General features: G+C 41.2%; 1 protein-coding gene across 2 annotated transcripts in view; it reads left to right on the top strand.

The window, feature by feature from the left end:
• The first annotated feature begins 2,915 nt into the window (after nt 1-2,915).
• Nucleotides 2,916-24,360, top strand: part of CEP55 (centrosomal protein 55) — a 35,470-nt gene continuing 14,025 nt past the window's right edge. The window contains exons 1-6 of one of the 2 annotated variants that reach the window (XM_003825368.5): nt 2,916-3,238; nt 6,345-6,539; nt 9,418-9,693; nt 13,290-13,358; nt 21,683-21,833; nt 23,213-23,526. In XM_003825368.5, coding sequence (XP_003825416.1) covers nt 6,357-6,539; nt 9,418-9,693; nt 13,290-13,358; nt 21,683-21,833; nt 23,213-23,526 — 993 coding nt within the window. In that variant the 5' untranslated portion in view covers nt 2,916-3,238; nt 6,345-6,356. The remainder of the gene's footprint in view (nt 3,239-6,344; nt 6,540-9,417; nt 9,694-13,289; nt 13,359-21,682; nt 21,834-23,212; nt 23,527-24,360) is intronic. The other variant, XM_055093158.2, reaches the window with a different exon arrangement.

Raw genomic sequence — 24,360 nt, forward strand, 5'->3', positions numbered from 1 at the left:
TTAGGTGAGATCAGTTGTAATATGTTTCATTTTACCCAATATATCAAAAATACTATCATTTTAACATGTAATAATATAAACAAGTATTAGTGCAATATTTTACATTCTTTTTTCATACTAAGTTTTTGAAATCTGCTGTGTATATTCACACACCTCAATTTGGACATAAAATCTTCCTCAGAAATACTTGATCTATATGTAGATTTCATAAAATTTACAATTGAAAAAACAGGTTTTTGTACCCAGGTTGTTCCAAACATACTTAAAAGTTTTCCAATAAAATAATAATAATAATAAAAAGAAAAAATAATAAAATCAAAAGTTTTTCAATAAACAAACTTTTAGTTTTTAAATTAAGATTAAATAAAGTTAAAAATTCAGTTTCTCAATAACGGTGGCCACATTTCAAGCACTCAGTAGCCATCTATGGCTAGTGCTACCATATTGGATAGATCAGGAGGGACCTTTCCATCACTGCAGAAAGTTGTATTGGACAGTGCAGATCTACACTCTGGTGAGGCCCTGTGTGTTCATTAGCATTGCCTTGGAAGATGTAACCTTCAAAGGTGATAGGTGCTCTAACCTACAACAGCCTCCCTATTTCCATTTAATATCTTTAAACCCATTCAGCAGCCTTTTGATCCTGTTTTGGTTTCCCAAGAACAGGTTCCTACTGGGAAGAAAATGAGCTCACCTGCTGAGATAAATATCTAGTCTGCTTGGCTGTTACATTTCTCCTTACATGAATAAAGATGAGTTTCCCAATCTTCATCCTAGACTATCCCTGAGTGAACTATCAACATCAAAGTACTTGTGAGATCTTGTGGAAACTACCAGCTCTTCACAACCTCATGACTGGCAGCCCCTATCTGTAAAGAGCAAACATTAATTTTCAGGGCTAGCAATGGCAATTAGGGAATGTAACAAGCCCCCCAGGCCAATGAGCCTCTTGTTTGCTCCTCTTCCTCAAGGTCCCCACTCACAGGGCGACCTTTAGCCAGAAAAGAAGGTCCTGGAGGGCGGGTGTGGAATTGGAGTGTCTGGCACAGCAGGCCTGGGTGCTGGCTACCCAGGTGCCAGTCCGCCAGGTGCCACCTCTCTCCAGGGTCCCTCCTCCCTCTCCCCCATTTTCTGCTCCCCATTTGGCTTGAAGGTGAACAGGGAAATGTTTTTCTCTATATCTCTTTAAGAATCTTTGTAAATCTCTGTGGAAATTAATTTTGCCCCTCAACTCTGGGCAATGAATAATGTTCACACGATGATTTATCTTTTGCCCTGATTTTTCCCACCCTAATCCCACCTGATACTTTAGTTCACCTTCCCATCAGAAATGGGAGCTCCTTGGAAGCAGGTACCAAACGTCATCTTGCATTCTGTTTTGGTTTTGTTTCTCTGATTCTTTAAAATTCCCCACATGGTTTTCTCATCCATTCTATTCAGTAACATTTGAGTGTTGCCTTTTGTTTAACAATGGCTAACATCAATTGAACATTTACTAAATGTTAAGCACTTTACATGAATTTCTTTCATTTAAAAAAATTTTAAGGTTTTAAAATTAGAGACAGGGATTGATTGGGTGGGGTGAGAGTGGATCTCTCTGTGTTGCCCAGGCTGGTCTCCAACTCCTGACCTCAAGCAATCCTCGCTCCCCGTCCTCACGTAGTGGTGGGATTACAGGAATTAGCCATTCCACCTGGCCGGATTTCCTCATTTAATCCTTATAACCGAGCTATGAAGTAAATATTATTATTTGCATCATTTTACACATCGGGAAACCGAGGCTCAAATAGGTTAAATAAATTTATCCAAGGAGACACATCTAGTCAGGGCAGTAAGGAATTAAATCTAGAAAGTCCTAATCTAGAGTTTATAACCTTTGTACAATATTGTGTACCTAGGATGTTTTGCTACTGTGTATCTACTGTTTTAAATCTCCAGCGAGTTTATGCTGGGTCTAGGAGAGAAAGGGAGGCCCTGCTAAACATTTCATGTGCTTCTTCTCTCAGCAGTAACGTTCTCAAAGCGGCTAATCAAGAGCTAGAATCGATCAATAGACAGATATCAGGCTGGAGGGTAGCAGTCTGGTCTGAAAGCCGGTCCGCTAGCATTCATAATCTCAGCGTTCAACCTGGGTGTGCCTCTCAGCTCTCCCGTTAACACTCCCTGCTGTGCTGCTGATTTTTGGCAGTAATCCCAGCACTTTAGGAGGCCGAGATGGAAGGATCACTTGAAGGCAGGAGTTCGTGATCAGAGTGGGAAACAAAGTGAGACCACCCCCCCACCCCCACTCCGCTGTCTCTATAAAATTTTTTAATAAAAAATTAGCCGGGCGTGGTGGCGTGCGCCTGTAGTCTCAGCTACTCGGCAGGCTGAGGCAAGACGATCGCTTGAACCCGGGAGACTGAGGTTGCAGTGAGCTATGATTGCACCACTCCACTCCAGCCTGGGCGACAGTGAGACCCGAGGGGATGACAAGGGGGCTGTGCTCCTTTGTGAAATCCCGTTGTCCCAGGGCAGGAGGGGCCGCACTTCACACAGGGAGAACCTATGCTCAAGAGCGAGAACTAGTTCGTCCCGGTCCATCGTCACTGGTTTTATCCTATTAAAAATAGTAATTTGCTTTCTCCTAAAAGCGTATAAACACAAAACCAGCCCCTGACTGCGAGACACCAAGCTTGTTTAGGTCTAAGCCCGCAGAGAACCCCCGATCCCAGAATTAGCTGGCGGGCCCGGGAGGAAGTGTTCCCGCCCTCTGTCCCGCCCCGCGGCCCCCGCCACTTCTCGGCCCGCCCTCAGGTTTACTCTCCGCCCTTCAAAGGCGGCAGCCAATCGGGGAGCCGCGTCCCCGCCGCGCGCGCGCTGCTCCTCCTTCTTGCGGGCCGCGCCCTGCCGGCAGTGACGTGCCCCGCCCTGCAGCCGCGGGATTCAAACTCCCGGAAGCGCATCCACGCCTGATGGTGTGACTCGGCCGACGCGAGCGCCGCGCTTCGCTTCAGCTGCTAGCTGGCCCAAGGGAGGCGCCCGCGGAGGGTGGCGAGGGGCGGCCAGGACCCGCAGCCCCGGGGCCGGGCCGGTCCGGACCGCCAGGGAGGGCAGGTCAGTGGGCAGATCGCGTCCGCGGGATTCAATCTCTGCCCGCTCTGATAACAGTCCTTTTCCCTGGCGCTCACTTCGTGCCTGGCACCCGGCTGGGCGCCTCAAGACCGTTGTCTCTTCGATCGCTCCTTTGGACTTGGCGGTGGGTATCATCTCCTTACAGATAGGCGCAGAGAGGCCAAGTGACTTGCCCAAGGTCTTTTGTTAGGACGGCTTTTTCCGATTGGCAGGCACTTTCGTTGTGTGTTCCTCAAACATCTTTATTTTAGAAGTGAGAAAACTTGTGCCTTTTTTTGCAGTTTCTCTTTTCCTGTCTGTCTCCTCAAGTGAGATTTTATGTGGGAATTTTTAAAGATTGGCGTCGCCTTGTAGAAGATGCGGCTTGTAATTGAGGCCTTGTACCGTTTACTGGATGGAAGCGCTTGTTTGGTCACCTGTCCAGCATGACTTAGGTCACTTCAGCTAATCAACCAATCATTTCTTTTCTTTTTTCTTTTTTTTTGAGATGGAGTCTCGCTCTGTCACCAAGGCTGGAGTGCAATGGCACGATCTTGGCTCACTGCAACCTCTGCCTCCTGGGTTCAAGCGATTCTCCTTCCTCAGCCTCCTGAATAGCTGGGACTACAGGCGTGCGCCACCACGCCCGGTTAATTTTTGTATTTTTAGTAGAGACAGGGTTTCGCCATGTTGGGCAGGCTGGTCTCGAACTCCTGACCTCAGATGATCCACCTGCCTCGGCCTTCCAGAGTGCTGGGATTACAGGCGTGAGCCACCGCGCCCGGCCCCAATCAACCAATCATTTCTGAGGGCTTGCTGTTAGGCTCTGTGGGTAACAACAACAAAAAAAATCAAAGTGCAGTCCTTGAAAAAATAGTTGAACAATTGAAAAAATAAAAGGTTAGCAGGGAGTGTAATTGGGTACTAGATTGTGTAGGGGTGGGGGTGGGGCAGCTATATCATTTGTTAAGAGTTCACAGAGGGAAGGCATGCTGAGGAAGGTTTGAACTGTGGGAACCCTGTGGATGACTGGAATAGGAAATACAGGGAAAGGTGGCCGGGCGCGGTGGTTCACGCCTGTAATCCCAGCACTTTGGGAGGCCGAGGCGGGCAGGTCACTTGAGGTCAGGAGTTCGAGACTAGCCTGACCAATATGGTGAAACCTCATCTCTACTAATAGATAAAAAAAATTAGCCAGGCGTGGTGACGCGCACCTGTAGTCCCAGCTACTCAGGAGACTGAGGCAGGAGAATCCCTTGAACCCGGGAGGCGGAGGTTGCAGTGATCTGAGATAGTGCCACTGCACTCCAGCCTGGGCGACAGAGCGAGACTCTGCCGCCCCTAACGCCCCGCCCCCGCCAAAAAAAAAAAGAAAGAAACAAAAAAGAAAATACAGGGAAAGGAGGTTGGTGGGACTAGGTGGTGGGAGAGATCCAAACCGTCTGGGCCAGAGGCTAGAAACTAGTAGTCATTCATTCACTGCCAGAGTTTCTGTGCAAAGGTTAGGAAGCAGATGTTTGGGGGTTCTTTCACGTTCTGCAGATCTATATTTCCATCATTTTGTGTCTCAATGACTTGGTAGTAGTTTTCTGTCCTACGACCCACGATATCAAGTCAACAGTGTGTTATCAACAGAAACACATAGGAAAGAACTTCCTGTGGCAGCAGGTGACTGAGAGACGCCATAACCTTGCATTTCTTTAACTGATGGATGAGCTACTGCAATCTTTCACCTTATAATGGCAAAAATCCAGGACTAACCTTTTGATAGATGATTTCTTCTACTCAATCTCCACAGTTCTAATATGTTTAGACGTTCTGATTTCACACAGGACAATCTTAAAAGTCACTTCACTACCATTCTAAGGAGGTCTCTCCTGTTTTTACTGATATCGTTTATCCCTGTACTTCTCCTGTGTAATATTTATTACAGTTTGAGAATTCATGAACCCTTGTTTGTTTCCTTGTTATTGCCTGCCTTTACTACACTGAAAGCCCCATAACATTAGGGAACATGTCTTTTTTTTTTTTTTTTAAACCAGTTTACACCCAGCATGTATTAGGATACCTGGTAAATAGTAGGCTTTATAGTAATTTTTGAATGCACTAATGGGCTCATACTCCTTTATATCCTTTAATCACACTGCCATTATTTTATCTTGGGATACATGAAGTAGAAAAATGTTTTTTAACCTCCTTAATTAGAGTTACTTTTATACACTATTTATATGCATCGTATGCTTCACTAGATTTTTGCCTACTAAAGTTTATATTATATACTTGTTTCTAAACTGTCATCTAGTACTGTTAGCAGATACTGAGTTTCTCCTTACTTAATTTGGCCCCTTATTCTTAATTCCTTTCATGCCTGACTCCCCTGAATGTTATACCTCTTTTCCAGTAAATGTCTTATTTTAGGTTCTCTTCACTTTTTCCCACTGTGCTCTCTGAAATGATTATTAAGATAGATCTGAACTAGGCTATCTTCTAAAACAGAGGACCTATGTTAAGTAATGACATTTCGTGCCTATATACTCAGAATTACATTATTTACCAACCGCTTTTTATTTTGGGCCAAGATATGTCCTTGATTGTGACCTTCTTCTTTCAGGCTTTATTTAATGGTTGGAGACCCCTTCATTGTTTTTTAAACAAAACTTTTCCACAAAAGAATTACACATATAATTACACATATAGAACACTACACAAAACATAAATGTACAAGTTGACTTTTTTTTTTTTTTTTTTTTGAGACGGAGTCTTGCTGTGTCACCCAGGCTGGAGTACATTGGTGCGATCTTGTCTCACAGCAACCTCCACCTCCCGGGCTCAAGCGATTCTCCTGCCTCAGCCTCCCCAGCATCTGGGATTACAGGCACCTGCCACCACGCCTAGCTAAGTTTTGTAGTTTTAGTAGAGATGGAGTTTCACCGTGTTGGCCAGACTGGTCTCGAACTCCTGACCTCATGATCCACCCATCTTGGCCTCCCAAAGTGCTGGGGCTACAGGCGTGAGCCACCGTACCCAGCCCAAGTTGACATATTTTAGAAGGTGAATACTCCCATTTATCTACCACTGAGATTTAAAAAAAAAAGTTACAATACCCCAGAAGCCTCCATCCATCTTTCTCCATACCCTGCTGGTTTGGATATATCATTTCTATTTAGAGCAGATAAGTTATTAGACCTGTTTCAAACTTGAGATTTAAATTTTTAAACTCAGAATTATACAGTTGATTTTTATTTTTACAGACCATTTCAGAGATGTCTTCTAGAAGTACCAAAGATTTAATTAAAAGTAAGTGGGGATCGAAGCCTAGTAACTCCAAATCCGAAACTACATTAGAAAAATTAAAGGGAGAAATTGCACACTTAAAGACATCAGTGGATGAAATCACAAGTGGGAAAGGAAAGCTGACTGATAAAGAGAGACACAGACTTTTGGAGGTAAATGGTCTTCTGATCCTTTAAATTGTAAGCTCTCCAAGAAAGCGATGCATGAAGATTTCCTGATGCTACCTTCTTACTCTTGCCGTGTTCCCTGTCTTGTCCAGTTGATTAGTTTTGGAAAGCTGACGTTGGGTTTAGAATCTTAAATTCCTACTTTGACTTTGCCAAGTCTTAGATGTACTTTAGTCCTTACTAACTTCTCACCTTTTAAATGTAATTGAGTATGTGTTTTGAGGTTACCAGGTACTAAGTTTGTTCTGGAAATAAAGACATTGCGATTAATAGTTTTGCACCTTTAACATGGTCTGTTTCACCTTTAGTATGCTCTGTTTCTCAGTTATTTAAAACAAAGTAATAACCTAATTCATCATTCTTCCTATAGCTTCTTGGTAATTTAGCTTAACTAAATGAATATTCTTGATAACTTTTGTTATGCTGTATTTAAGATTGTGAAACATTCTGGCTAACTATTTTCGCTATTTTTAAATTGATAGCATAACTTAGAAACATTCGATTTTCCATATTTTTTTTTTTTTTGAGACTGGGTCTCAACTCTGTTGCCCAGGCTGGAGTACAGTGGCTTGATCATAACTCACTGCAGCCTCAAACTCTGGGCCTCAGGCAATCCTCCTGCCTGGGCCTCCCAAAGTGCTGGAATTCCAGGTGTGAACCGCTATACCTGGCCATTCCATGCTTTTTTGGAGTACTAAATTACTCGTTGATGTACTTTAAGGATACTGTGCTGGGCTTATATCTCTTTTTTACTGTGGGAGAGGAGAAAATATTTACCCAATAGTTATATAATCTGGTTTTCCTGTTAATTTACTAAATGTAAAAAATCAAATCTGTCCATTTCAGAGTATTAAATAGTGTTCAGATTTCCTTATTTAAAACATATTTTATCATGCATATTGGCTGCTATCCAAGTAATTCTGGTTTTCAGGCTTTTGAAGGAAAAATTATTAGACGTGTTGGCATTTACACTCTGTTCAACTATATTTCAGATTCCCTAATTTATAATTTGTTATGGCATAGACAGTAAGGAAGTTAGGAACTTATTAGAACTAGAGGGACTTAAAAATGTAATCATAAATATAAACACAAATTTGGATTTAATTATTTTGCAAAAGTGCTTTTATTGTTTGTATTTAGAAAATAAATGGTTAAGGCCGGGCACGGTGGCTCATGCCTATAATCCCAGCACTTTGGGAGGCTGAGACAGGCGGATCACCTGAGGTCAGGAGTTCAAGACCAGCCTGGCCAATATGGCGAAACAAAAATTAGCCGGATGTGTTGGTGTGCACCTGTAATCCCAACTACTCGGGAAGCTGAGGCAGGAGAATCGCATGAACCCAGGAGACAGGTTGCAGTGAGCCAAGATCGCACCACTGCACTCCAGCCTGGGTGACAGAGCAAGACTTCTGTCTCAAAAAAAATAAAATAAATAAAATAAAATAAATGGTTAAACAGTATACCATTTGATTTATTTAAATTCTCTAAACAGGCACATAATGAAACTGATTTATTTTTTGTAACAACATACATTGAGGTAAATGCTTTTTCAAGCACTGAGAGAACAGTCATCACCAGTCCACAGATATGAAGGTTATTTTGCAATTTGGTAAAGGAATCTTATTGCTTCCCTGAGAGATAGCTTTCCATTTCATTCCACTTTTTGAGAAGCACTAGACACTTTGTTCCTTTATAATCAATTAAACTTCCTATAACTTCTACCCATTTGTTCTAATTGTGCCTATTAAAGTTACACAGAACAAGTCTTATTTTTCCTATGCAAACTGACAATTTATTAGATATGTAAGGAAATTTTGCTTCCTCTCAACTTTTCTGCAGACCAAGCTCATATTCTTCAGCTTTTCTGGCTTCTTATCATCTTGAATAGTTTTTAGTTTATTCATATCCCTCCTGAATTATGCACTTAGAATTGAACACAGTATCCTAAATATGTTCTGGAAAACACAGATTGAAATAGTAGTGTTACATCTACTTAGCTGGATACCGTACTCCATTAAAGCCTAAAATTGTATGGCTCTGTTATCTGTCTCATACTACTGATTTGAGTTAAGCTTGTGGCCAACTAAAATCTCCTCATTATTTTCAAATGAATAACCATCCCCCTAAACTTAAATTTTCCCCATTTTATATTTGAACAACTGCTGCTTTTTTCTTCCTAAATGCAAGTTTTAACTTCATGCTGTTTTGACCCTGTTAGCCTATAATTTTAATAATTATTTCTATTATCTTTTTATTTGACTTTTTCCTTTATGCCAGCAGCAGTTTAAAAAACATTACTTATGTATATCTTGTGAATCTTTGAAGATGTTAAGCATTGCTTTAGAGATCACCTTCTAGATTCAATACAAATCATTTATCGAAAGTAAGCAGGTTAATGAATGCATCCCTCTCCTGCTGAAATATTCTGTAACTTTTAAGTTCCACTGATTAAAATTCATTAAGGAGCATGTATATCTTGTGTGACCCACTTTTAGCTCTTAGTTTTTACAAGATCCAGTGTTATGGAAGAATGATTACCAAATACTCATGGGAAAGCTAGCCCTTCTTTAGCTTTTTCTCACCACCCTTGATAGAGGTGGTTTCTCCTTTCTTCGTGTCTGTGCTCATTTTTTAATCTGTCTTAACTACAGCACTTACAACGTTGCATTAATACATTGGCTTACTTCTCTGTGAGCTATCTGAACATAAAACTTTGGCTTCCTAATCTTTTTTGGCCCTGGTATTTAGCATAATGCTGACTTGATAGATAATAAATGCTTCATAAATGCTTGTTGAAGTATATATTGTTTAGCTAGATGTTTGACCTGGCTTTGTTCTAAGATTCTTCTTAGTTTATGTCTAGAAAATTCGAGTCCTTGAGGCTGAGAAGGAGAAGAACGCTTATCAACTCACAGAGAAGGACAAAGAAATACAGCGACTGAGAGACCAACTGAAGGCCAGATATAGTACTACCGCATTGCTTGAACAGCTGGAAGAGACAACGAGAGAAGGTGAAAGGAGGGAGCAGGTGTTGAAAGCCTTATCTGAAGAGAAAGACGTATTGAAACAACAGTTGTCTGCTGCAACCTCACGAATTGCTGAACTTGAAAGCAAAACCAATACACTCCGTTTATCACAGGTGCTAATCATTTCTTTAAACCCAGATTTTTTTTTTCTTTCTGATACAGTTTGTAATTCTTAGGAGGAATGAGTTTGTTAAGACATGCTTCCCAAATGATGAGACAAATGATTAGTATAGTATACTAACAGGTCACTTCACTTTTTTTAATAGCCCAGTCCCTTCTCTATAAGCAAAAATAGTTAATATGGTACCTTCCACTCCTTGTACCATTGATTTGCCTGGAGGAATATTCAGAAGACAACATCTACTGTGTATTTACAATTACCAAGATTTTTTTGAGCTCTTATTTCTATAGTTTGTATCATGAAAACAGTAGGCTTCATTTTTTTGGTTATTTTTCATATTTGAAACATACAATTATAATATCAAGTATACTTTTCCTAACTGCACTTGCATTTTCTCCCCCTTTTGTTTGAGAGGCACTAACGTCATAGAAAGAACAAGGATACAGAAATAGACATGTGAGTTCAGATCTTGGTTTTGTACTTGCCAGCTCTGTGACTCTGAACACATTTGTTAACCTTTATAGCCTTAGAGACAATACTAGACTTCTCCAGACCCCTGTTCTAAATCTTAGTGTTTTTTTTTTTTTTAAACATATAAGCTAAACCTGAGTTTCCACATCAGTAAAATCAGGATAGGAATACTGATAACTAAATGTAATTATGTATGTAAATTGCCTCGCATAGTGCCTAGTGTATAGTAGGTATTCGGTAAATGGTTACTTATTGATCAGACCTTTGATTCTTTTGGAGATTTGGAGATTTGAATAATACTAACATTAATATCATCTATAGGCTGGGCATGGTGGCTCACGCCTATAATCCCACCACTTTGGGAGGCCAAGGCAGGCAGATCACCTGGGGTCAGGAGTTTGAGACCAGCCTGGCCAACGCAGTGAAACCCCATCTCTACTAAAAATACAAAAATTAGCCGAGTGTGACGGCACGCATCTGTAATCCCAGCTATTCGGGAGGCTGGGGCACTAGAATCGCTTGAACCCGAAAGGTGGAGGTTGCAGTGAGCCAAGATTGCGCCACTGTACTCCGGCCTGGGTGACAGAGTGAGCCTCTGTCTCAAAAAAAAAAAAAAAATCATCTATAGAAGAAAATCTGTAGCTTTCAAATATATCTCAGTGCTGTTAAGGATCTTTCTCTGTACTTTATTTTCCATTTAGGGGAGATAGTGATCAGACCTATACATTTATGTGTATTTTCATAGATGGGCGTTTGAGTGTTTCTGCAGATGAGTTCAAAAAGGTGAAGTTTTTCTAGAGAATTTCCAGAGCTGAAACTCATAAAACGTTACAGTCAGATTCAAAGTAGCTGACTAAAATTTTTCTTTGAAGTTCAAGAGTTAGTTTCTCCACTTTTGGAATGTGAAATACAAACTTGGTAGAAATTATAATTTTTAAAATTTTTATTTATTTTTTATTTTTTGAGACAGAGTCTCATTTTGCCACCCAGGCTGGAGTGCAATGGCGCAATCTCAGCTCACTGCAACCTCCACCTGGGTTCAAGTAATTCTCCTGCCTCAGCCTCCCGAGTATTTGGGATTACAGGCACCTGCCACCACGCCCTGCTGATTTTTGTATTATTAATAGAGATGGGGTTTCAACATGTTGGCCAGGCTGGTCTTGAACTCCTGACCTCAGGTGATCCGCCTGCCTCAGCCTCCCAAAGTGCTGGGATTACAGGCATAAGCCACCGTATCTGGCCTGAAATTATAATTTTTAAAAATGTATTCTTATAATAATTTTGTGGGCTACTCGTATTGATTTCTGTATTAACTAGTATGTCTGACTCCTATAACAACTTCCAAATGTCAGTGTCTTAGGCAACAAATGTTTATTTTTCTCTCATGCTGGTCTAGTCCAGATTGGAGTAGAGGAAGCTTTGCTCCACAGAGTGATTTGACTCCAGGTTCCTTCCTTCTAGTGGCTCCACCTTCCTTTAGGGTGGGGTCCCCCACCAAGTCCTCTGTATGTAGCTGTGAGATGGAGCCTGTGGAGAACTGCCTAGGAGGGGTCTGGGGCCAGGCCTGGTATTGACATATCTCACCTCTGCTCACATTCCACTGGAACACGGCTCCACTAACCACAGGGAAGGCTGGAATCAGTCTACAGTGTGCCCAGGGTAAAAGGAAAGGGATTTAGAGAACTATCTTTGTCATAGTTTCCACCTCGAGGACTGAACTGAGAGAGAGAAAGGGCTACATATTAAAGTGAATGAATAGAGCATCTTTGGAGAAAAATAATTTTTTTGAGCTTCTTTGCCAGTTTTCACAAGTCTCTTATAGCTATTAAAAGACTGAAATACAGCTTTTTCTATGTTTGTTGGCCAGCCTGGCTACCTAGCCACCCACTTCTCTTTTATTCCTCTGAGAAAATGAAGAGGAGAGAAATAATTTTTGAGTTCCATATAATCTATATGAACTAATATTAATAATTAATACTTTTTTTTTTTTTTGAAATAGAGTCTTGCTCTGTTGCCCAGGCTGGAGTAATTTTTGTATTATTAGTAGAGATGGGGTTTCACCATGTTAGCCAGGCTGGTCTTGAACTCCTGACCTCAGGTGATCTGCCTGCCTCGGCCTCCCAAAGTGCTGGGATTACAGGCATAAGCCTGATCTTGGCTCACTGCAACCTCCTCCTCCCGGGTTCTGCCTCAGCCCCCCGACTAGCTGGGACTACAGGTGCGCTACCATGCCTGGCTAATTTTTGTATTTTTAGTAAAGACGGGGTTTCACCATATTGGCCAGGCTGGTCTCAAACCCCTGACCTTGTGATCCGCCCGCCTTGGCCTCCCAAAGTGCTGGGATTATAGGCGCGAGCCACTGCGCCCGGCCTAATTAATACTATTATTAATACAAAACATGATTCTAGAAAAACATTTTTACCTTTTGTTTGACAATTTAATGTCTTCTAGGTGTCATTTAAATAGCCTAGTTGTTTTGTGTTTGTCTTTTTGGTAAAAATCACTGGGCTATTCATATGCACTGAGGGCTATTCTGGCAATCCTGGGGTCTAGAGGACCGCAGAAGTCAGATTAGATAGAAAATCTCAGGATTTCCAGTCTGTTTGGGAAACTTCAGGGGATCTTAATTTTCACAATGGTTATCTCTGGTAACTCTCACCTGGCTTGATGGTTTACCACCATCTACTAGATCTGGATTTTTTGTTTTCTTTTTTTGAGACAGAGTCTCACTCTATTGCTCAGGCTGGAGTGCAGTGGTGCAATCTCGGCTCACTGCAGCCTCCGCCTCCCGGGTTCAAGTGATTCTCCTGCCTCAGCCTCCCGTGTAGCTGGGATTATAGGCACCGGCCACCAGGCTCAGCTAATTTTTCTTTTTGTATTTTTAGTAGAGATGGGTTTTCGCCATGTTGGCCAGGCTGGTCTCAAACTCCTGACCTCAAATGATCCACCCTCCTTAACCTCCCAGAGTGCTGGGATTATAGGCGTGAGCCACCGTGCCCAGCCTAGATCTGGATTTCGGGATGCCCCCGTGAGTTATACTGTATTATTATGGTGAATGTAATGAGGCAACTTCTATTGTGGAATGTCTGATGTTAACTAATGTTGGATTATTTACAGACTGTGGCTCCAAACTGCTTCAACTCATCAATAAATAATATTCATGAAATGGAAATACAGCTGAAAGATGTAAGTTCATTTCCTTTTAAGTTATGGGTAAAGAGGGCTAATTCATTTATTCTTAAGTTTTACAGAAATTGGCAACATTAGTGCTGTGACAGAAAAACTGAATGGTTTGAGAGCGTCATTTAAGTCTCTTTCTATACATTCAAGAATCATTTCTTCTAAGCATAGTCCCTTTTTTTTTTATTTTCCTGAGGCAAAGTCTCGGTCTGTTGCCCAGGCTGGAGTGCAGTGGCATCTCTGTTCACTGCAACCTCTGTCTCCTGGGTTCAAGCAGTTCTACCTCAGCCTCCTGAGTAGCTGGGATTACAGGCACGAGCCACCACACTCCGCTAAGTTTTTGTATTTTTAGTAGAGATGGGGTTTCACCATGTTGGCCAGGCTGGTCTCAAACTCCTGACCTCAAGTGATCTGCCCACCTCAGCCTTTCAAAGTGCTGGGATTACAGCTGTGAGCCACCATGCCCGGCATCATGGTCTCTGTAGGGTAGACAGCCCTATAAATTATCACTGCCACCAAATACCTCAATAACATCCCTTTTCTATCTAAATCTAATTTCCCTAATTTGCCCAATCATTTTATTGTTTCTTGTTTTTTCAGTATTTTTCTCTTTTTGAGATGGAGTCTTGCTCTGTTGCCCAAGCTGGAATGGACTGGTGAGATCTCAGCTCACTGCAGCCTCCACCTCCCAGGTTCAAGTGACTCTTCTGCTTCAGCCTCCCAAGTACCTGGGATTACAGGCACCCACCACCACGCCTGGCTAATTTTTATTTTTAGTAGAGATGGGGTTCACCATGTTGGCCAGGCTGGTCTTGAACTCCGGACCTCAGGTGATCCGCCTGCCTCGGCCTCCCAGAGTGCTGGGATTACGGGCATGTGCCACTGTGCCTGGCCTCCATTTTATTATTATAATGTAATTTAATTTGTAGTATCTTCTCTTTTGGTTTATCCATGCAAGATGCTCTCTTTGGTTTGAATACTTCTCTTGAAACTAAGGTTTGCTTTCATAGGTTGAAAAGGAAACGTTCTTTGTACACTTAGTACTTCCTTTCTCTAGAATTTGGTATGAGGTTATTTTAGTTATACAGTAAAGCTGTATTATTGCAAACTGATATCATAAATGGATTGGTGGGTTTTATTGGGAATGGAATAAATTGAGGACACAGGACTGCTACTTACAGTGTATTTTTTTCAAGTTTTAGAGATATGAAGTATAAAGTTTCTGACTTAAGTATTAGGTCAGTATGTTGGTATTTTGGTTCCAAAAATATTACTGGCATGTCTATCCTGATATAAGCATGTTCTTAAGATTTCTGTTTTACTTCATCTATCAAGTATCCTTTGAAGTCTTTTTGATCTTCAAAAGAAGAATTTAAATCTCCTGGATGTCTAGCCAGGTGCCAAGTACTCTTATCAGAATACGTAATTTACCTAGAGGTAACTGGAATGAAAAGGAAAAATTCTGTGTCTTATTACACTGAAGTTTGTTATTCTATGTATATCCATACCTATGCATTAGATGCGCATATTTAGAAATATCTTACATCGCTCCTGCATTCCTCTTTATTTACTCCACCTGCACCACAATGGCTTTCCAGCTACTCCTTGAATAAACCACCTTTTCTCTTTCTGTTCCCTCTGCCTGGGACACTCTTCCCCAGATATCTTCATGATTTCCTCCCTACCTCATGCAGGTTTTTATTTAAATGCCACTTTCTTGGGGTTGGGGGAGGACAGAATGGGGGCTCCCTGACCACTTTGTCTAAAATTAGAGCCCCCAGACAATTCCTATTCCTTTCTCCTGCTTTTCCCTCCTCATCACATACTACAGCTAAATTTACAATCTATTTAACTTCTCTTGTCTAATGTTCAACCTTTCCATCAGAATAGAAGTCATATGAAGGAAGGATTTTTGCATGTTTTGTACACTGCTATATCCTCAGTGTCTAGAACATTTGAAAGAATGACTGGATGGAATCTTGGGAAGTTTCTTGAATTTTACTGGTGTCTCTTCTAGAAAAGTACCTGAAAATAGATGCCATTATCTTAAGCTTAAATGTGCTTTTTAGGCATCTCAGTGCTAACTGCTTCAGATATCACCTGAGGGTATTTTTAGATAATGATGATTCTTTTTTATGAAATTAACTTTGAAATACTACATATGTAAGCCCAAGCTTTTTGTTCTATCTTCTCAGCTTATTTAAGGGTCACATTGTGCTTGTCTCCTCTGTCTTAGAAAGGCGTTTATACAAATGGGGTAAAATTTAACCCAACTCTTCTACAAATGGTGGTCTAGACTGAGCAAGATTCACAGACTCTAATATGCTAGGTCTGGGGTAGTGCCTGAGTTTTCTGCATTTCCAGTAAACTCCTAGCTGCTGCTGCTGCTGGCCCTTGGACCACCCTTTGAGAACCATTAACATTATTATTATTATTATTTTGAGATGGAGTCTCACTCTGTCACTCAGGTTGGAGTGCAGTGGCGCGATCTTGGCTCATTGCAACCTCCGCCTCCTGGGTTCAAGTGATTCTCATGCCTCAGCCTCCTGAGTAACAGGGATTACAGGTGCGTGCCACCATGCCCAGCTGATTTTTGTACTTTTAGTAGAGACAGGGTTTCGCCATGTTGGCCAGGCTGGTCTCCAACTTCTGACCTCAGATGACCCACCTGCCTCAGCCTCCCAAAGTGCTGGGATTACAGGTGTGAGTCATTACACCCAGCCAGAACTTATATTTGAGGAGCAAGAAGTGGTTTAGCTCTGGTTTTCCCTTTGGAATTTCAGCAAATCTTTGAGACCAGGGGGAAAATTGTAGTTGGAGGACTTAGGGAACATGGAAAGAGACATCTCACTTCTTGCAGCACCGACACTGGCACATTATTTGGCTTTTGAGAGCTCAGCAGTTCTAGTTCCATCACCCTCTCAAAGTTCTCAGAAACTTCCTGTAGAAGCTTACCCACGTATTTTCAGAATTAGTATTTGTTATATTTAAATAAGCCCTAAAAACTACGTACAGCTTCTTTAGGCCCAGTTGTATCATTGTTCCGTTACCATTTCGCTCTGGCCGACAGTTGAAATAATTACGTAGAGTTAACGTCGTAAGCATTGTCAAATGTCAGTACTTTTAGTATTTATTTAAGCATTATGTTAGTATAAACTAGACAAACCAAATAGCCAAAAGACAGTTTTAATAGGCGTTTCTTGCTCTTAAATTCAAATATCCGAATTTTAAGCATAGAACTTAGGGAAGATAAATAATTGTTTTAAAATTATTTTGTCTGCAAACATTCAAATTAACAGAAAAGTTACAAGAATGAGTATGATAACATATAATAACATATAACGCCCATATCCCCTTTACTAAAATTCAACCGTTGTTAACATGTTACCCCATTTTGCACTCTCTTTTTCCTCTTTCAACCCTCACCCACACACATATAGACATAGTATTTTTTTCTGAACCATTTGAGAATGAATTGTACATATCCACAGCCGTTTAAACCCATATACTTCAATGTGTGTTTGTTCTCCCATCCAAGTACTAACCAGACTCAACGCTGCTTAGCTTCCAAGATCAGTCAGGATCAGGCGCGTTCAGGGTGGTATGGCCGTAGACTTCAATGTGTATTTCTTAAGAACGAGGATACTCTTGCCCACAACTATAGCACAGATAGCAACTTTAATAAATTTAACATGGCTACAATACTTCTATAATCTACCATTCCTACTGCAGTTTTGTCAATTGACCCACATTTTTTATTCCTCCAGTATAGGCTAACATTTTAATCTACGTTGGTTGGAATTTTTGTCTACAGAATATTTAGTGGATTCTTGTCAAACCTGGGGGAAGACCTTTATAGCATTCCACAGGACTTTTTTTTTTTTTTTTTTTTTTTTGAGACAGAGTCTCACTCTGTCGCCAAGGCTATAGTGCAGTGGCACGATCTCAGCTCACTGCAACCTCTGCCTCCCTGGTTCAAGCGATTCTTCTGCCTCAGCCTCCAGAGTAGCTGGGATTACAGGCACCTGCCATTGCGCCTGGCTAATTTTTTTTTATTTTTAGTAGAGACGGGGTTTCACCATGTTGGCCAGGCTGGTCTTGAACTCCTGACCTCGTGATCTGCCTGCCTCAGCCTCCCAAAGTGCTGGGATTACAGGCGTGAGCCACCGCGCCCGGACTCCACAGGACATTTTATTTTGCCCACTTTTGTTCTACATTTTTATTGGTAACTTGGAGGAAATTGTTAAATGCATGCCTAACAAACGTATAGATGACACAAAGCTGGAAGGCATATCTAATGCAATGATGTTTGACTCTAAAAACTCAAAACTAATACAATCAATATTTATGATAGCTATCAACTCCGTGTATTGATACTGATAGAAAGCCGATTTGCACAGTGAGAAGAGGTGGCATAAGGAAATGTTTATTGAGGGAACATCGCCATCATGTGGCCTTTTAGAATACTACCCCTTGAATCTTCAACTAACATGTATTTTTGTTTCTCATACTTAAGTGATGTATGGTTCCTTTTTTTTTTAATTAATTAATTTATTTTCTTGAGACGGAGTTTCGCTCCGTTGCCCAGGCTGGAGTGCAGTGGCACAATCTCAACTCACTCTAACCTCCACCTCCTGGGCTCAAGTGATTCTCTTGCCTCAGCGTCCGGAGTAGCTGGGACCACTGGCGCCCGCCACCATACCTGGCTAATTTTTTGTATTTTTAGTAGAGATGGGGTTTCACCATATTGGCCAGGCTGGTCTCGAACTCCTGACCTTGTGATATGCCCGCCTCGGCCTCCCAAAGTGCTGGGATTACAGGCGTGAGCCACTGCGCCCAGCCGGTTCCTTTAAAAGAAAAGAAAAATAAAATAAATAAAATAAAATTGGGCTGGCACAGCGGCTCACATCTGTAATTCCAGCATTTTGGGAGGACAAGAAGGGCAGATCACCTGAGATCAGGAGTTCGAGACCAGCTGGGCCAACATGGTGATACCCCGTCTCTAATAAAAATACAAAAAGCTGGGCGTGGTGGTACACGCCTGTAATCCCAGCTACTCGGGAGGCTGAGGCAGGAGAATTGCTGTAACCCGGGAGGCAGAGTTTCCAGTGAGCTGAGATCATGCCACTGTATTCCAGCCGGGGCCACAGAGCGAGACTCCGTTTCAAAAAAAAAAAAATTGGCCGGGCTCAGTGGCTCATGCCTGCAATCCCAGCACTTTGGGAGGCCAAGGCGGGCAGATCACCTGAGGTCAGGAGTTGAGACCAACATGGTGAAACCCCATCTCTACTAAAAATACAAAATTAGCTGGGTGTGGTGGCGCATGCCTGTAATCCCAGCTACTCGGGAGGCTGAGGCAAGAGAATCGCTTGAACCCGGGAGGTGGAGGTTGCAGTGAGCCAAGATGGCACCATTGCACTCCAGCCTGGGCAACAAGAGTGAAACTCCGTCTCAAAAAAAAAAAAAAAATTTCATGACCATTTAATTTTGACTTAAATTATTTGTATTAAAATACTACTTAAATGTGGACAAATGTAAAATTTAGTATAAAATTAGGTATCTTTAGTATCTAACACACTATAATTTATAGGTATTTGGATATACATTTGCATTGTGAGTCATACAGTGCTTCCTCTCTTATCAACTAAATTTAAATCTGATCCTGGGTTTCTCATGAGTCCTTTCTTTTGAAAGATGCATAGGTTCTGAGTAAGAACCTCACTGGGGATGGCGGTGGAGCTGAATAAGAGAGTGACTACTGCAGCCTGTTTTAAGATAGGCCAGGAATCCTAGCAATCTTCTCAACTGTACTAAGTTCACTGATTATTTTTCCCAACTTTTATGATTATTTTTCCCAATTTTTATTACGAAAAATGTCAAACATACACAAAAGTTGAAAGAAAGTACATTGAACAATCATATATCTACCACGAAGTTTCAATAAGACGGACTCTTTAAATCAAAAATCAAATTACTACAGTGAAAACAGCCATCCACAGAGCTTTACATTATTGACGATATATAATACAAAATGGATATACAATATCTCCACTTGACAAATGGACTCTTAAGCCATGTAAAGAGGACTACTGTTCCCTAATGGATGCAGAGAGAAAAGTGTCTGGTAAAGTGACTGAGGCTTCTGGGCTAAGTCTTTGATTTTAGAGACTGTTTCTGTCTTCCTAATTCATTTGCTAATTCTATAGCAAACAGACGCTGAAAATCCTTTAAGTGCCATACCCAGGAGCTTTGCTCAAGAGTTTGTAGGGTGCTAGTAGAAAGAGCCTAACAAAGCTTAGAGAAACTCTCTAGACTTAATAAGAGTTTCCATATATGTAGATCTTTCTGGATATGGGACTCAATCAATGTCTTTAAAGGATGGAAATTCTTACCGGAAAGCAGTTGCCCTGATAGACACCCAAAACCTTTAAGCTCCTTGTGTCCTCTTCATTGTGGAACTAGAGGTCTGGAAAGAGTGGCTGCTATAAAAGGAAACACTATATTATATTGTCAGATTGAAATTAAATAGAAGAATTTTATCTATGCATAATAGATCATTTTAAGAGCTACTGTGTTGTTCTCCAAATAGTAATCTGAAATCTGTATTCCACTCTTGAAAAAATGAGCTTTGCTGATACTGTTATAGGTTCTTCGAAGTTCAGATTACTATGAGCTCTGGATTTATAGCAAGTCCTCTGGTGTGAAATGAACTGGTTACAATCCCTGCCATACAAAGCTTCTGTCTTCACATGGCCTCATTCTCTATGTGTATCTGTGTGTCTGCTCCTTTTTATAAGGATACTAGTCATTGGATTTAGGGCTCACCCTACTCCAGTATGGCCTCATTTTAACTAATTGCATCTGCAAAGCCCCCCCCCCTTTTTTTTTTTGAGACGGGGTCTCACTCTATTGTCTAGATTGGAGTGCAGTGGCGCAATCTTGGCTCACTGCAACCTCCGCCTCCCGCATTCAAGTGATCTGCTACCTCAGCCTCCCAAGTAGCTGGGACTGCAGGTGCGTGCCACTATGCCCGGCTAAAAAATAGACAGGGTTTTGCCATGTTGGCCAGGCTGGTCTTGAACTCCTGGCCTCAAGTAATCTGCCCGCCTCGGCCTCCCAAAGTGCTGGGATTACAGGTGTGAGCCACTGCCCAGCCCACAGACCCCATTTCTGAATAAGGTCATATTCTGAGGTTTCAAGTGGACATGAATTTTGGGGGACATTATTCAACTCACTGTAAGTATGAAACCCCTATACAAACAGGTGAGTGACGGCAGCTTGGAGTTTTTAATTGGATTATAAAAGATCATATAAAGGATGAAAGTTGGTAGTAAAGAGAGAAGGTAGCTGTTAAGTTTGATCCTCTAAAGAAGACACTGAGATGATGTTAGGAGTGCAGACGGTTTACTGGGGAGCAAGATCTGTGCAAGGAAAAAGGAAGTAGTTATGCCAGGGAGACCATCAGACCATGATGAAAACCTAACAAGGTCTCTGTCACCCCATGGGGGGCTCCAGAGCAGAGAGTGCTGAAAAGCAGAGTCCTCGTTGGGCAGCAATAGTTAGGCACTTGTTCAGTTGTTGGCTGGGGCCAATCCAGCTCAGCTCAAAAGCTGACAGGGACTTGAAGGAATTAACAGATGGAGGCTGTCAGCTAATCAGCTAATCACTCACCATGCAGCTGGGCAGAGATCCTCTTTTTTTTGTTTGTTTTTTTGAGAGACACAGTTTCACTGGACTTTCCAGGCTGGAGTGCAGGGGCATGATCTCGGCTCACTGCCACCTCCACCTCCCGGGTTCAAGTGATTCTCCTGCCTCAGCCTCCTGAGTAGTTAGGATTACAAGCACGCACCACCATGCCTGGCTAATTTTTGTATTTTTATTAGAGACAGGGTTTCACCATGTTGGCCAGGCTGGTCTTGAACTCCTGACCTCAGGTGATCCACCACCCTCGGCCTCTCAAAGTGCTGGGATTACAGGCAAGAGCCACCGCACCCAGCCAGCTGGGCAGGGCTCTTGAAGGGGGATTCTGAGCAGTTCATCTCCATGTCTGTCATAAAAGGTGTTTTAGTTTACAGAGAATGACATATACGCACACACAAAGAAAGTTGTGTACTGAAAAAAGCAAACAAATGAACTTAATCCCACATAAACTACGATGGTGTCATGTTGTTATGTATTCTGAAGGCATGTAACATAGAATGGTTGCCCAGAATTAGTCTATGAGCCGTAGAGTTTTTGTTGGAAAAGACTACATCACTTGGACTCTCTTGCCCATTTTAAGATTTTGTTTTTTTATTTTACTGTTGATTTTCTTTCATCTTCCCATTAAGGCTCTGGAGAAAAATCAGCAGTGGCTCGTGTATGATCAGCAGCGGGAAGTCTATGTAAAAGGACTTTTAGCAAAGATCTTTGAGTTGGAAAAGAAAACGGAAACAGCTGCTCATTCACTCCCACAGCAGACAAAAAAGCCTGAATCAGAAGGTACTGACTGGTATAAAAATGTTCTCTAGGGATAGGCCTGACATTTTCCAAAAGGAATGATTCATCAAATTTAGATTTTTATAGATATGTGTTAGAAAGTAAAATAAGAGCAAGTCTTATAGCCCTGAAGTAAGAAATACCATTTTTGCAAGTTTTATTTCCTAACGTTTTCAGATCAAAAGAAAGTACCGACACAGGCTAATGGGTGATCTTTGGTAGTTCTGAAATCACATTCAGTTCTCTCTACCCATGAATGTCCTTTCCCTTTTTCAAAGTCCTTCTCCAGCTTTTACTTCCCCCAGAGTTGGCCTTGTCACAATTCTCTTTTCACTTTGCTTCCCTTCAGCACTTATTCATATCAACCCCAGGAGAAAGAATGCCTTTTTTAGATGATCCTTAAATCATTTGAACTTCAGGTATAGAATTGAGATGAAATTTCTCATTCACGATGCTGTCTTTTTGCCAAGCACTTTGCAGTTTCCCTTACATAGATCTTAGTGGAGTTTTAGAGCAACCCTAAGAGGCGGGGCAGGAAAGGTCAGTATTCTCATTTTACAGATGAAGAAATAGGTTTAGCAATTCTAGATGACAAGCTAAGAAAAGAAAAATGAGAAACTCCATGCAACGCTCTCCTTAAAAGACTGACAGTTTGGAGGGGACCAAAGCCTTGAATTTTATAGAGAAGTCTAAAGAAAGGGGAACAAGACTCATAAGACTGGAGAATCATATTTGAATACTTAAAACAAAGCTAATGCTAAAAAGAAACTATAAATGTCTCTGGAGGCACTTCGAAGCTGTCAGCCCTAATGGCACTAAGTTGCTTCTATAAAATATGTGCTTATGTAAAAGCAGGATTTTAGTTATGGGCTAAGTCTAATTTCTTTTCTTTGGTAATACAGTTCTCTCTTTCTCTCTCTCTCTCTTTCTCTGTGTGTCTGTTTTATCAAAGCAATATAAGCACTTGTTAGAATAATGTAATAGTGAAGAAGGACCTTGCCCTGTCTTTCCCATCCCAATCCCCATTTCTTCCTCCCATCAGGCAACTGCTCTTAATATTTCTATTTTTAATTTTGATAGTTATCTCCACATATAAATAATGAGCTTGTGTTCCTATTTGTTGATTGAACTTCTTTAGACTTTCCCTCCCAACAGAATAGATGTTACTGTTTTTAGTTCTTCTATTTGTGTTTTATAACTTCAAATAGTATACCTGAACTTGTTTTTTATTTCATCAAATATCAACCATAGTCCCTATCTCTTGACTTTTCATGTTGTAAACTAAGGAAATAGTGTGATTCATTTAGATGTTTGATGTTTCACTTTTCAGGAATATTATTTATTTTATAAAGTGAGTTGTGCCATAATGTTGTTTGTCATAGGTTATCTTCAAGAAGAGAAGCAGAAATGTTACAATGATCTCTTGGCAAGTGCAAAAAAAGATCTTGAGGTTGAACGACAAACCATAACTCAGCTGAGTTTTGAACTGAGTGAATTTCGAAGAAAATATGAAGAAACCCAAAAAGAAGTTCACAATTTAAATCAGCTGTTGTATTCACAAAGAAGGGCAGATGTGCAACATCTGGAAGATGATAGGCATAAAACAGAGAAGATACAAAGACTCAGGGAAGAGAATGATATTGCTAGGGGAAAACTTGAAGAAGAGAAGAAGAGATCCGAAGAGCTCTTATCTCAGGTAAACTTAACCAGATCCATAATTCAGAGTGTTCACCGAACACTTTCTAAGTGTCAGGGACTATTTGACCACTAGAGAACTGGCTAGGGACAAAACAAATTCCTGCCCCTCATGGGAGTTATATTCCAGAACAGAAACAGACCATAAACAATAAATAAGGAAACTAAAGAAAATGCAACAGGGTGACATGACAAAGGGAAATTGGGGACCAGTGGAGGCCTCTCTGAGGAGATGGCATTTGGACAAAGACCTGATGATGAGGAGGACCCAGTGAGGTGGGTGACTTTTCCTCTCAATGGAGGAAATTGTACACACAAAGGCTCTGAGTGAGGAGGAGGTCAGTATATATGAGAAGCCAAAAGAAGAAGTGAAGTAATGAGAGGAATCGAGGCTGATTCCTAGACTGGCATCTTAATGGTGATGATATGTGCTCAAGTGAATTCACATGGCATCTTCCATGTTCTTGTTATGCTCATAGCCTTATGCTATGGTATCGTAATAATGTTGGAGTTACTACGTTAGGATTATTGGAATTGAACAGTACTTTGATGGAACTCTTTAATTTAGATTTTGCTTTGCAGCCTAGCATCATGGAAGGAACATTATTTGGAATCCATGCCTAGTCTCTAGTCCAGGATATATGGCCTTAGGCAAATCACCTAACTTCTCTGACTACTCACTGGTTATTCCCTTGTCAAATTAATAATAACCTCTGCTTGCCATATAGGGCTTTGGTGAGGGTCAGTTGAGAGAAGGTAAAAGTGCTTTGTAAACTAAGCAAGGTAAATGCTAGTTATTGCTACTATTTTAATAATAATTTTTAACAGTCCTACA

This window comes from Pan paniscus, chromosome 8, assembly GCF_029289425.2.
Source record: "Pan paniscus chromosome 8, NHGRI_mPanPan1-v2.0_pri, whole genome shotgun sequence".
Lineage (NCBI taxonomy): Eukaryota > Metazoa > Chordata > Mammalia > Primates > Hominidae > Pan > Pan paniscus.